The sequence below is a fragment of the Diuraphis noxia genome, unplaced genomic scaffold (genome assembly GCF_037042655.1).
Source record: "Diuraphis noxia isolate RWA-SAM2 unplaced genomic scaffold, SU_Dnox_SAM2 contig0002, whole genome shotgun sequence".
NCBI classification, from domain to species: Eukaryota; Metazoa; Arthropoda; class Insecta; order Hemiptera; family Aphididae; genus Diuraphis; species Diuraphis noxia.
This window is the reverse complement of record NW_028301712.1, coordinates 13,781,084-13,796,905: the sequence shown is the minus strand read 5'-3', so window position 1 is coordinate 13,796,905 and position 15,822 is coordinate 13,781,084. Positions and strand designations below refer to the sequence as shown.

Sequence of the window (15,822 nt, the reverse complement as noted above, 5' to 3'; positions counted from 1 at the left end):
TGACATAATATACTGAGTACGATATTATCATCTATAAAGTGAGGAGATAATACACATCTCTCTGACCTATATATTATATAATATACGTACGTAAAATAATACAATTGAAGATGACGACTGCGTTTTATGACAAAATATCTACCGTTGCCATTACGAAGTTTAGTAATTTTAAAAGTCAACACAGCTCGATACACAATATATTTATAAGCGCGTGTGTATGTGGGTTTAGAACAGACGAGGGTTTAGTGAGGTGAACTTTGCCGGAAGCTTCTGCTAACCGGAAGGAAATAGAAATCCAGCAAATGTTACCCTCTCCTCCATCAACAAACAACCAAGAAATTCTTCGTGTAAATTTCTTGGCATAATGAACACGTAATCCCTATCAGCAAAGGGTGTATCATCTTAGATTGTGAGAAACTTTCGGACAGCATTGGCTTGACATCCCATTCTCCAATTAACCATATTACACGCCACGAGAAACATATGATTTCAGCAATCCCCTTAATGGTTAATTAACAAGAAACAATGGAAAATGAAAACGCAGTCAATTCAAATACTGATTACAATAACAGATGTGTGTTCTGTTTCAGTAGTTTTCAGTGACAAGTACATAAATATTATATATATATATATATATGTATAGTGTATATATAATATATAACAAATCTAATTAAAAATACACTTTCGTTCATAAAGCAAGGAATAAACTGTCCCAATCAAACCCAGCATTACATTTTTTTTTCAATATTGATGTAAAAGAAAATTAAAAAAAATTAAAATATGTACCATCTAGTATACATTTAATCTGAAAAAAATTCTGGTTATAAAAAATTTAATTTTAGTAATGATGGAATGCTTCAAGTTTCTTTTTTTCAAAGATTATGTTACATAACAAAAATCGTTAAACGATATACCGTTATTATTTGCTGAATATATAATATCGTTGAACTATTTGTACATAAAACGCTTATATGAAAATATGCTCGTATTTTCAATATTAAAAAAAAAAAAAGTAGAATAACTTATCAGAAAACTTTAGACACCTAGTATTAAAAGTTCAAACGTTTTTAATTAAAACCAAAGATTTTATCATTCATGATTAGAAAATAAACTAAAAATGTAGAAAGTTTTATATGTGTATACCTCAACGATTGCAAGCAAATTTTAATATTTTCTGAAAATTTCAAGTTAGAAATTTGATCCAATCTGTTACTAGAAACTACCTACCATAAAAACTGAAGATTAAAGAGTTTAAATGTACCAAAAACATACATATTTTTAAAACCAATAAATTAATCACTCCGGTAAAAATACAAAATACGATTGATCTTAAAATACTTAAAGACACAAATTAAGATGTAAATTCAGTTTATTATTTTATTTATAGTGTATTGATTAGGCTAACCTAATCTATTTATAAAAGCAAAGTTTACATTTACAATACGATGCAATAACGCTTTTTTGTCTTCAAGTTACAAAAACACTAGGTACAATTGATATAGGCACATACTTATGTACATGAATTATGAACATAATTCACAAATATATATAATTAAAATAAATAAGGTTGAGTAGGACATAACAATATATTACAATTCGTATTTATTGAAGTTGACAAAGAATGAAAACAAAATAGGAAGGTAATATAAAGTTTTAAAGAAAACAAGATGTTTATTGTCATGTGTATGCAGCATGCACAACCAATTTTGTAAAAATTCGTAAAAAAGTAACCATTATAGAGACTTAAAATTCGGCCACAGAAACATGAAGCCGAATAAAGTTGTAAGACACTGCAAATACATAAAAAAAAAATATATAATAATAAATGTAACGGGCAGGAGTAAACACACTGTACAATTCTTCTATTGTTCTTGTTTGCTTGTCATCTCTCATTGTTTAGCATATCCATTCAATAGTTAAAAGGCCATACCAAACGGACCAATCAGAAATATGTGAGTCCAATCAACCTATTCAAAATGTCAGAAGCGATACTAATGGACCAACCAGAACAACCTTTTTATTTTTACACAATTAATGTTTCAAATAAGTCTTATTACAACACAAACAATGCACTTTCGTCTTAACGATCTTTAAAAGCTGTACCTACCTTTAGAGTTGAGCGATATTCTGCGTTTTAAACAAACGTTAATTGATAGCATTATTTATACATAGGTAATATATATATTTATATTCTAACGGCTATTCGAATGACACAATATTAAAGCAATTTGAATCCAATTTAAATGTATATATATATATATATATATATTTTTTTTTAAACTATAAATTTAAAATGTATTGATTATTTTGTACATAAAACGACCCATAAATTAGCCAAATACATCGAAAAAGTGTTTAATATTATGCTGCAAAATTAATAATAATATAATTAAAAATTAAATATAATAATATAATAATACATATTATATCATGAACATTAAACATAGTTTTATTTAAAGTTGTGTCTTTGCTGAACCAGCTATAAGGTAAAAATCAAATAATGAATTAATATTAAACTCAAAAACATCACAGTAAATAGACATTTAATTTAACAAATATACCTCATTCGTTTATCTTATAGTGAATCATTTATAAAGATTTTAGATATGAAAAAAATGTAGCAACATTGCGGAGAAATTTAATATTTTATTTTATTATTTCTAAATAAGTACTTATCAATTTCTGGAATACAATTATCATTGATGTTTTGTATGAAAAATCACATAATTGGTTATGTTAGTTTAGTTAAATAATCTCATATTCAATTAGAACGTAAATAACTGTTAAAAGGATAAAATTATTTTATACTTTAAGTTTTTTTTAAATAAAAATTGTATTTTTTTAAAATACTTAAAAACTTAAAAATCAAAATTATTCTATTTTGATTGTTTAAAAATTGACCCTGGAATATATGAATGAATCAATTACTACCTCTTCTAAAACATGAAAACAACGTCCAAGTGTAAAATATTAACATAATTACAGTAGTGACAATTCCTTTTCTGATTAAATAATATGAACGTAGCAGTGAATGGCGATTACGAAACATTAGATAAGTATATAGTACCTATTGAGATCCCTATGCAAGCTGTTTTTCATCAAACCGAATTGTGTACACATCTATACTGGTATAGATACTTATTAAAGGTTTGTGTAAGTTTATTATTTAATTATGACTGAATAACTGAAGTAAAAAATTTTCGTGTATTGACATCAAGCACACGCTGCTGCTACAGTGTCAATTTCATATCCTAAATTTTTGATCTAAAGTTATGTTATACTACGACCCATATGATTAAACTTTGAAGTGCGTATGACTATATACTATAGTTAGGTAATTGAGTTGAGTCAATATCGAAAAGGGATATTTCTATTCATTTTATAATCTCTTTAGAAATGTTTCTATGAGTTTGCGGAAGCCAAAATGTTGTTAGACAGTAGTACAGCATCACCGCAACCGTGGTAAGTTTAATCACTGGTTAGAAATGCACCGTACGTAATCGCCTTTTAGAAATTATAATATAGCAACATAATTAAATTAATATTCGGATAACATTATGTATATCCATACATGTATGTGTGTGTGTATGTGTATGTAATAGGTTTATATATTAGATAATCGTTAATTCGTAGTAGGTTTTGACGGTATATATTATTGTGAATATGTAATATAAAATATAACAAATTAATTTCACAAACGTATATCTTTAAAGGGCTACAAATTCGTTGCATGATAAATAAGAATAATAAAAAATATCTATATCCATCTGTTTTCGGTCGTGTTTCTCGAAACTCGGCAAGGCCCGTCGTATGGTTCACGGATATCGATATTTTTTTTTACTTTACTCAAGCGTACATACATTATGCACCAATTTCTGTCAAACCTTGAATTTAATAAAGTAAGTAGGCCTCAACGACCCCCTCGGCCAATTTCATCGCGGGTAAATGGGAGAGAGTGTGAGAGAGGGAGCAGTAGCAGCCACCGATCCGAACTTAGGCCATTCTTTATAACGCGTACTGTATGTATAGCTAACGCGACGTTACGAGATTAGCCAAAGGGAAAACTTAGCACCAAACTACCTCCACGTCCCAAGCGCCCCCATATCCAAGCGTTTCCCCCGTCTGGTTTCGGTACACCCTTCTTCTCCGCTACTACCGACGACGTCACTAAGCGATTGTGTGGAAACATTATTGTTGTTTATATGTTATACTCACGCGGAACAGTGAGCGGACGATCCTGTGCTGTGGAGGGGAGCTCTAGTCGTGTCGTATGCAAAACGGATGACATTAGAGAGTGATTTATTATGCATACATATATTTTTTCCTCCAAAAATACGATAGAGAGAGAGAAATAAAGAGAGGGTGGGAGGGAAACGACGATCGAAACCGAGAGAGAGAGAAAGATTTATATATATTTATATATATATATATATATAGAGAGAGAGAGAGAGTGTCGAATAGCAGTGAACTATACGTTCTTTATCGCACTGGGAAAATACGCGTCCCATGCTGCATCTCCAACAGCAGCCATTAGGGAGACGGTTACGACATTATTATCATAACAAAATCGACAAAATAGACCAGGTTTTATCCACGATTTTTTTTTTTTTTATATTGACGTGATTTTTTTGAGAATGATATTTTATGTGTTAGGCACTATATACGAAGGAAGAGAGAAAAAACGAGCAAAAGCCAACGCATTCAAGTATCGCAACGCACTAAACGACATATCGCGTAAAACGTACACGTATTTATTATCATTGCAACTACCACACGGGTGTCGACCCGGGCGAATTCATTTATTCGTAATGCGAATATTAATATAAAAGAGTCGAAAGTTCAAAGACCAAGAGGGGGTGAGAGAGAGCGAGCAAAGAATTTTAGATTTTTACCGAGTTTGGTGCGAATAAAACTTCGGTGAAACAGATGGCGTACACACTATATACGCGTCATCCTATAGTCCACACGCCAGCCCTACACGCGTTAACAGTTTCCAAGTTTTTCGAGTTTGTGGTTTCCCCACTGCCAACGCACATTATCGAGGCAAAGGCTCGATGAGATCGCATTTACGGCCTCGACCTTATTACATTTATATGCGCCGTTAAATTTTGCGCACTTCGGCATACACGCGTATGCCGTATATGATGCTGACAAAGGATTTTTTCGAATAACACGCAAGTCCCCAAAAAATATATCGTAATGAACATTCAACATATATATAATGTTGGATGTTGGAAAGATGTTATTATAATAATATGACCAACTGTAATTTTCACATCTATTATTTACTGTAACCTACAATTCTAGATATACCAGCTATAACTAATATAACTAATATATTTTCGAAAGAGAAAGTAAATTTAAAACATTGACACACAAATATGTGATTATGCGTCAATTTATCTTCCTACGTATTTAAAATAATTTAACATACTAAATTGAAAATATTATGAAATTATTCGACTAAATATCCGTCTATTCCCATTGGTCGATTACCATCACCTGCAGTGTAATACTATACGGTAAACAGTAATACGATGACGTGTCACTTACACCGGTTAGTTAGTAAACGTTAATTTTTTTTTGTACTAATACGTTTGAAAAAAAAAAAATGTCTTTAAGTCGTAAACGATATCGATTTCAAACGCGTACGTCGAATATATATTTATATATATATATATAATATCTTGCGTATTATACCTATATCCATTTAATTAATAGCAATTTCACCCTTCGTTCCACCACCCACCACGACAACCGTAACAACGCGTAAACAATACACGATGCGATGATAATAATAATAAAAAAAATCTGCCTAATGGATTAATTTGAACTTTTAACGACAATGTCCATATACATACGAGATGGTGCGACGACGTGATCGCATTTTATTATATTTGTTTTACACACTCTCTCTCTCACTCTCTCTCTCATACACATAAGCGCGAGAGCACGGCGATTTTGAACCCTCGACACGCTAGCCGGCTGGTCATCCAGAAACGGTGGGGGGGGAGTTCGAATACAAACATTTGCATTCCATGTTGACAATATTCAAAGCGGACACTCGCGCACGCGCGTCTGCCGTAAGTACGTTTCAGCGACATTATATTTATGTGAAATGTGCTGCACACACAACCGCCGATTCTTCCCCTCCGGCCGTAGTCGTCGACACTGCACCTCATGTCCATTTGGCAGGAAAAACGGTTTTTGGACGGGTTTGCCGTGAGTTAGTAGTGGTGGTGGTGAATAGTAATGGTAGGGTGGTGAGGAATCGAAAAGGCCATCAATTATGCGCGAAACGTGCGCTTTATATGTATTTGCTCCCCGTCCCCTCTCATCTACCACCCCGGACTATATGGTGCGCGAGTGAACGGTCATCGCTACCGCAGCCGACATTGCCGACGACGAAATTAATGTGAACGACGAGACAAATGAATGACATTTTGGCCATTTTGGAATTCGATGAACACAAAAAAAATTCATGCAGAGAGCAAAAATATTGAAAAATATATAAAAACTAGGTCACGCCATCAATGTATATACATTATTATGTGCACAATGGTCGTATACGATATTTATTACACGCGTTTATGTATAATTCGGGCGTACGAACTACGTGCGTTCACGGATCGCCATGACACGAATAAAATTGTTCAACAATGACGACCTATTATAATATAATAAATACCATAAATAGTTTTTTAGCATGACATTTAAATTTTATGGAAATTGCACTTATCCCTGAAGTTATTTTCGGTACAGTATAGCGATGAAGCTAAGAACTATTAGCGACTCGTGATATTGCTGAGTAATTCATCTGCAATAGATTTAGATCTACAGAGTGCAGAGCAAGTGAACCACTTCATACATAATACAATTTTATTTTTGATTCTGAGCGGAAGTTATAGGTGAAAACATATAATAAATAATTCAAGAATTAATTTTTTCCCTATCCATCTTTTAAATAAGAACAAAGTAACATTTATGAACAACAATGTAATAGATGCGTTCGTAAAAACTTCAGCAATTAATATACAGTATTGTTGATTAAAGATTAAATTTGATTTCAGGAAGTCCACAACATTCAAGGTTAATATATATCGCTTGGTCATAAGAATAATATTATTTTATTGGCTAAGAATTACAATTTACAGTAAGTGATTAATAAGTAGCATAATTATATGGCCATCTCAATACTGAGAATAACCGCTTGTTAGTAATGATGGAGTACTATTAAAATATACATATATATTTATAAGTTTGATACAATTAAAGTTGCTTAATCGAAATAAAATATGGTTAAGAAAAAAACTTGAAAAGACTACAAACTACAGGTGAGATATACTATATAGTATAGATAGCAAATTTTGCTCTCTTATATGTTTTTATAATTATTATTGTTATTATTCTCTATTAATATCGGAGGAAATGATCATTAAGTTAAAATTCTTTTTTATATATAATCGGTAGTAGAATTTGGTACTTTTTTAAAACTTTAATATTAGTGACGGGCCAGAGTGCTGCGTCTAAGGTGTTAGGTAAGTTGAGGCACCTTATTTCATCTGTGTATAGGGGCGTTCTGTAAATATGTGGTTGACTGTAAGTTCAGTTCCACAATGATTGCACCTTGGTTTCTGTTCTGTTGCGATAAGGTATCTATGTGTAAAAAGGGTGTAGCTAATACGGAGTATATTGAACAATACATATTATATATAATGAAAGGGAGTTAGGACAGCCAAAACATTTTTTTTTAATTTTGGTGTTCTGCTTGAGCCAGTGTGTTTGTCATTTGCTTAAGTACAACTTATATAGTTTATTCAAAAAATAAAATTAAAAACTACCAGTGTGTAATTTCCATGTCAAAAAATAATATCATTTATAAAATATATATAATATATGAACGTAAATCATGCACATGTATTATCGGTAAATTCATAAATCAAGAAAAGACCTTTGTATTTATATATCCGTATAATAACAAAACCAAATAAATCAAGCCCAACGTAAACAGTATAATATAATATGCATATTAATATATTTATTACACCACGAACCATTTAAACTAAATTGATAAGGAAATGTTAACGTTGAAAAGGAGTATTAGATTTTAAGATCTCAGTCAACGCCCTTCATTTCACTACATGCTACACACACGCGCGCGCACACACACACACACACACACATATATATATATATATATATATATGGTTATGAACGATTATTCAATGTGACACGTCGGTGATGGTTTCACTTAAATTCTAAGTTTCGTTATAATTTGTTTTCCTACGTTTATATTACAGCTATACTATATCATTGTATGTTATAAAGTCGAACGTAGTATTACTATCGAAAACGGTAGCAAAATCTCTAGAAAAAAGTTCAATAATATTATACGGTAATGAAAACTCGAGAGGAAATCCGTCCGTGATTGATAAAACTTTTCCATTTTAAGCTCAAAAGTTTTTGACGGTAATTTTCTTGACATACACGCATGATCACGAAAACACAAATATAACGTCTCGAATCGCTAATGTATACATATTCAAAACTATAACATCATCTAGGTAATGTAATAAACAAAACGATTTCAAAAAGTTGCAATAGTGTCGCGGGCGGCCTTCGCCGGAACGATAATAATATATTATAAAACGATCGATTCCGATGCTATTAGCGATATAATTTGAGTTAGTTTATCATTGCTAATATTTTTTTCAGCGTTATTACGCATCGGACGATGATACGAGAGGGAATCGGATGTAGTTGGCACAATAAAACCCGTCGACGTTATAAGACGTGGCAGCGGCGGCGGTTGTTATTGTTGGCACGGTGAAAGAGATCGTTTGTAATATCCGGGACGACGACGACGATGACGGAACTGCGCACTACACAACTGTTAACGGTTTAAAGAGCTGGACCGCACTGATAAAAGGTCGGCTTAAAAACAAAATGGCCGTTGACGGTCAGTATAGAATTGGAGGACGACATAAACAGCGAACGACAATGTCGGAGAGACCGTTTGCTCCCGATAATCGGCCATCGGCCCACCGCCACCGCCAACCTTTCCGAGTGACCAATTTTTCTCCGTGTCACACCAGCGCAGAGAAAGAATACGTAAAAAAAAAATAATAATAATAATAATAATAATAATAACCAACAACAATGACGACTTTGTCGTAAGCTCGTTATTTCCAGATCCTGACCAAAGGACTACAGTGTGTGTGTGCACGACGGTTTATTGTGATAATAATAATTATTATGATATTCTCTCGAATTAATTCCAATTGTCTTTTGCGTGAATACGCAAACGTGTTATTACCATTATTATTATTATTATTATTATTATCATGACTATTATAATTATTACTGTTTTTATGAGTGTGCAGTCTCTTTACGCGCACGATTAAATTCTACCGCCAATGTATGCGTAATTGTACAAAAACAGAATGTTCATAACACCAGAGGTAACTTTTATACTTGCAATCGTTTTATTGACATAAATAAAAAGCTAAAATGAGTAAAACGCATCGTCCGCATTTCACAGTAACTCAACGATGATGTAGTTTGCAGTGAAATAAAAAATAAAAAAACTTTATAATTCCGCGAGACTTAACATTATATATAGATTAATATATACGCGTATATAGTGTTTAGAAAAACGTATTAAATAACCAATTATTAATGGCCGACGTCCATCGGATGATTTATTAGTCAGCTATATACACCGATCGGCGTTAACTACAAAATACGGATGAGATATTTAGCGAATATTATAAGCCTCGATGTCAAATTGAATAACGTAAAAGTATTCTAAGCCATGCTTTATGTACATATAGTAGACATATATTAGGTTATTTGAATCGCTCTGTACAATGTTTTCAGTCCGTCGCGATCGATAATACGCCCCCTTCTCCTAGTTGTTACCGTCTCAAGACGATGTTGCCAGTTGAGCATTTCCGAACGCACAAAAATGCGTATGCAACTACTTATTCGTTACCCAAGTTTTATTATTCTCATTTTTTTCATCAACTAATACTAAAATTCTTTAATTTGATATCTTAAATTACATTTTAAATATTTAGATCGTATTTTATTCATTTTTTTATTTTTAACATCTGTCTGTGTCCTAAACAAGTAACTTAAGTAAACACATTAAGTGGTACTCATTCAAACTATAGATAAATTATTAAACATTGTATTCAGTGTTATGATAAATATTGAATACATTCACGAATTCTTAAGACACATAAGTATCTAAACAATTTATTGTTAGTATCAAAAACTACAACAATGTTAAAAATTAGAATTAAATTTTTTACTAGATATATACCTTTTCAGAATTTATATTTAAATTATTTTATCTCTCATTCAGTACCTGGTTTTAAATTTCATTAAGATATTATGTTATCGAAATACTATCATGTATATTACGAGAATATCATATTATTATATAGGTACTATATTAAATGTCAAACTGTAATAATTGTATTTTCAAAGCTATAATTATTAAAATTAAATTGTATACATTGTAAACTTGTTTTTATAAAATAATTGTATATATTTTAACAATGATTCAACTTATTCAAAACTTTTGAAACGCATAAAAGTCAATTGACCGCTTTAAAACAAAAATGTTCCTAAGGTATACTCAATACAAAAATAATGGAAGACATTGAACTTAAACATTATTTACCACAGCTACTGGCATGCAGGAATTATTTTATATTAGTTTGTCCAAAATGTATATTGTAAAATAGGTACCTATAGTTACACAAACTATAGTTACACAATAGCCATATATAGTGTTAAGTAAAAAAAAAAGCCTTATTTTAATCCGGCAATGTCAATGCAATCTATTACAAAACCAAAGAACTGGTTTTATATAATTTTAATGACAAATATCACACCTCACCCTTGTACACGGCATCAAAATCATATTATCATAATCTAGGGCGTTCTTTTTTTCAATGTCTTTAATGCCGTTCTAACCATTAACTTCGAAATGATGATTATTATTGTTGATGTTTGCATGATAGAAACTGTATAAAAATGTGTTTAATGATATGATTCATCAACGGCGGTGTATAAGCAACACGCAAATGATACATTTTATAATACTCACGCAATTTATACATTTGTAAACACAATTGGTTTTAAACATATGCAACTTTTAATTAATATAATTTGATTAAATACAATCTTTGAAATTCTAATCATAAAACAACTCAAATTTTTTTTCAAATCTACTATTGTATTTAAAAAAACTTACTTGATTTTCTGACAGATCAGCCAAACTAATGTTATACACCGCGTTCCTGTAAACAAAAAAAAAAACGATTACAATTATAATTACGAATAAAAAGTACCTATTTTCAAATTATTTTCTACGTTGAAAAGTTGTGTAATTCCAATATAATCAAATTCTTTTTTCACGTCACTCAAACTCAATCTACTTTATCAATTTTACAGTATAATAAATACCTATAAATAATAAATTATTATTATCATTTTAAAATAAATATAACACAATTACCATTGATTATAGATAAATAATTTACTATAATTTAATTTTAAAAATGATACCTATATTTTTTTTTTTAATTCAATAATCTTTTTAAAAATAAGGTTGTCTCATTATAGTATTTATTACTATATCTCACTATAAGCATTTAAAACAGAATTAGGAATGCATACATTTCATCATATGCATAACTTCTGGATAAAATTTGGTAATTATATTTAAAAACATAGTATGCTAGTATTTTGGCTAAACTGAAAATTTCATGCAATATCGTTTAACTAGAACTGGACACTAATAAAGTCTAAAACTACCCAAAACTATATACAACTTTTTTGAATAGTAAATAACCTAACTTAACTTGAACTAAGTGTATAATATATATATATATGTGTATAAAGTTAAAATACTTGATTATATATTTTTATTTTATTTTACTTCTAAACGCCATACGCGGTTTATACAATTTAGTACATATTAATGCAAAATACATAATAGCACATTTATATGTAATAATTATAACATAGACTATCGAACTTTGAATTTCAATACGACGAATTGAAAAATCATGTAGGTATATGATTGATAAGTCAAAAAAAAGAAACAATTCACCTGCATGTAGTATGCACTATAGTGTATAATGTAACGCTACATATAATATGTAGTATTAATGAAAGGTTAGATTATATGACGATTCAGCTGGTTTCGTCTAGTACACTCAATATTTTCACTATAAAAACAATATTCGGTCAGAAGCTTTTTTTTCCCGTGAGATCCAATTATCAAAAGCCGTTCCAGCAAAGGTCTAGCGTATGTTGTATGGACAATATAGGGTATAAGCAATATTGGCTACAAGTTTGGTGGCAAGGGATTTCTTCGCTTGGGGACCTCCCAACGCTCGTAAGATTGTTATTTTCACTTTTTCAATCGAACACCCCTTCTTTTGACCAAACTCCAAAGCAAATAAAACAATATATGTATTCCATATATCTAATACAATATACACATATGTCTACTATATACACGATACACAAGGTAATAATTATGAGCAAAAGTCACCCAAACCCCATGGGGTCAGCGTGACACGGTAACTTTTTGGGAGACTTTATTGATTAGGTATAATATACAGGGTGGATCCTGATATATACCACTTTTAGTGTTGTTGCGATACAGCCGAATAGCTCACCGGACACCCTATAATATCTGTTGTATTCTTTTGCGTATCATGGGTCCAAGCAATTTTCTTAATATTATAAAGTAACAAGAAAAGTCAGAAATCCCCACATCGATATGACAGAAAAACTGATTGAATTTGATGGTAAAAACTGTAAAAAAAAATGTTTAATGGAGATTCTTCTCGGACAGATTTTTCCATGTATATTGTATATATAATAATAAGGCATATATAATGTCATTATATAAATTTCTTTAAATTATTATGTAACTTCAATATTTAAAACGTGCAATATCAACGTTATACTTGAGGTGTAACAATTTTCGATGGTTTTAGACAAATCATTTACCCATTCGTTTAAACTAATAACTTAATAATTTATAAGGTTACGAGTATACAATATTTACGTTTAATCAAGAATAAAATTTTAGAACGAAATATTTTAAAATAATACAAACATTCTTGGAATACTAAAGAAAATAGTCAATGTCATCCAGAATGATTATTTTAATATCTAGTACCCTTACAACCCAAAAAGAATTATTAAGAATTTAATATCAATAAGTATTAATGTTAATGTTTTAAATTTTTTTCAATATTTACTTTTTATTGATAAAAATTACAAGGAAAAATTCCTAACTCATTATATGAAATAAAAAATGTGTATTGTAGTAAAAGTAAAAATTTAGTTAACAATTATTAATAAATTTTGTTTTTTAATGTTATCAAAAAATGTAAAAAATATTTGTGAAATTACTAATATTTTTCGTTAAGATGAGTATTAACAGATAAAAAAATCACGAAGTATAACTGAGAACAGAATAAAGATTAAAAAACGTAAAATTAAGTTGCGTAAAAATCAAATTAATGACTGTATACCTTACATACAAGCATGTAGCAAGTCTCAAGATCATCAACAACATTTAATTGCACTAAACTTTAAAGTGTATTTATTATCAAAAGAATATCAACAGCAACGCATCTAATATATAAGAATAAGTTTGTATATATTTTAACTAAGTAAAAAACAAACCAAAAGCTTTAAAGTTTACACAAAAACGATTAAGCATATACATTATCATTTATCAACTAACATATTTAGTTGATAATGTATATTTAGTGATGACTATAATCGTTTCAGTTATAGACAAAAAAGGGTTTTTTTACATTTAAAGTTCTTAGAATATAAAATAACAAAATTTATACACATGCAGAATATAAAATATTCAGTTTCCATTTAAAATTAACGAATTTCTATTAAATTAAACACATTACACTTATTAGTGTTTATGAGTATCAACACATTTTATTTTCAGGACATACTTAAACATGATAATAGATCATAAAATATATTTAAGAGTAAATGTATTTATACATTTTAAATTATTTAATTTAATAGCAAACATATTATTATATCTTACACATTAACAAAAATAACAATGAAATCGATATTTTACAAAACAATATTACTAAAACATAAAAAAAAACAATTCGCATACGTTCCAATCACTATTAACCCATAATAATTCGTATACACTGTACACACATATATACAATTGTATATTGTAGTGCGTAGGAATGTTCTATTACGAATGCGGAATGGTTCAAAAGATTCTGGAATACACCTAGATAATTTACGTGAGGAAGAAAAATCAATGTTGTTGAAGTACTGATGACGCTCTTCAGAGATAACAGCCTACCCTACAATCCATCCCTTCATATTTGAGTGGCTTTGGTTATTACCTGACCGAAATTTTCAAAAGGGAAAATGCCTCACAAACGACATTTTCCGTTTTCAACGAATGATAATGTGCCGTTCATTTGTAGCTCTAACGAGGCGTGCTTTTGTTCAAACGTCCATTCTTCCGACCTTTACCAATACCAAAAAGCAACACATATAGGTAATGGTTTTAGGGTTCATTTGTTTTTCACCTAACGAGACGCGATACCCCCCCCCCTCTGTACGTTTACTTCTTTTCAAAGTGGAATATAACATATATGTTTGATCCTTTGTGAAAATATTTTTAAGATCTACTTTTAATGCATATTAAGTTTCTTACGCATAAGCAAATACAAATAATATTGGTATATTTTCTTTCTTTTTTTTTATTCAGAAATACAATGTTCAAGAAAAAAAAAGAGTAAGAGCTAAAAAACACATTGAATGACATCTTATCTATTGGCAGTACCTAAATACAAATTGAGAATCAAGATTTTGAATTTTTTGAAACATATAGAAAAAGGGCTTAAAGTAGGGTAACTGCATTTACAATAACAATAATTAAAAAAAAATTTTAAAAACAAAAATAAAACAGGGAAATACTTCTGGCTCTATCCTCTAGCTGTATAGCGAATGTTACGTGTATCGTACCTAGTCATCGATTTGGTAACCGCAATGGATGTATTAAATTTGGATTCAATGATAAATCATTGTATGTGAAAAACGATTCTAAGAAAAACCGGTCTATCAATCTATATTCTATGATGTATTTATGCCATTAAAGATATTTGCTTACACAGTGGATGGAATGGATTATCTCCAAAAACTTTATTATGTGCAAATAAAAATGAATTAATAAGAATGACATATTTATACAACAACAAAATAACTTAAATCATGAATCAATTCAACAAATCTATGAATATTTAGTTTGGTTGCACAGAAAAATTTTATATAACGGCACTAATAGAAAAAAAAAACCAAGAAGGGCAAGAATAAAATGAAAATGTCTATAAATGGATTCAAAATAGTCAACAAATTTAGAAATAATACCACGCGTGTAGGAAATTATAATTTAAACATTTTCTTTTTACTACTAAATTATTAAAATACCTTAAAGAAATCACTGGGTTGTCATTACGGGAAAATTTTTAAGAAACACATTTCATTATACAACCCAATTAAATTTCTGTACAATTATTAAGATTATGTGAGTAGATTACTTGATTATTAAGAACTTTAAAGTCGATTTTAAGAACTTCCAAACTTTTAAAATATTGTTTTTAAGACTATGGTTTATGCCCTTATAACTTATTTTAATTTTAAGCATTTAAACTACAGAAAGGAGAAATTTGGATTGATGGGTAAATAGTATACTATAATACGCGAAGATAAAATAATTCCTGATGCAGA

At 30.0% G+C, this 15,822-nt stretch overlaps 1 protein-coding gene across 1 annotated transcript in view; it reads right to left on the bottom strand.

Annotated features, from left to right (window-relative positions):
* The window catches only part of Sema1a (semaphorin 1a), a 181,459-nt gene that overhangs the window by 37,544 nt on the left and 128,093 nt on the right, over positions 1 to 15,822 (bottom strand). The window contains exon 4 of the mRNA XM_089218855.1: positions 11,267 to 11,312. Coding sequence (XP_089074981.1) covers positions 11,267 to 11,312 — 46 coding nt within the window. The remainder of the gene's footprint in view (positions 1 to 11,266; positions 11,313 to 15,822) is intronic.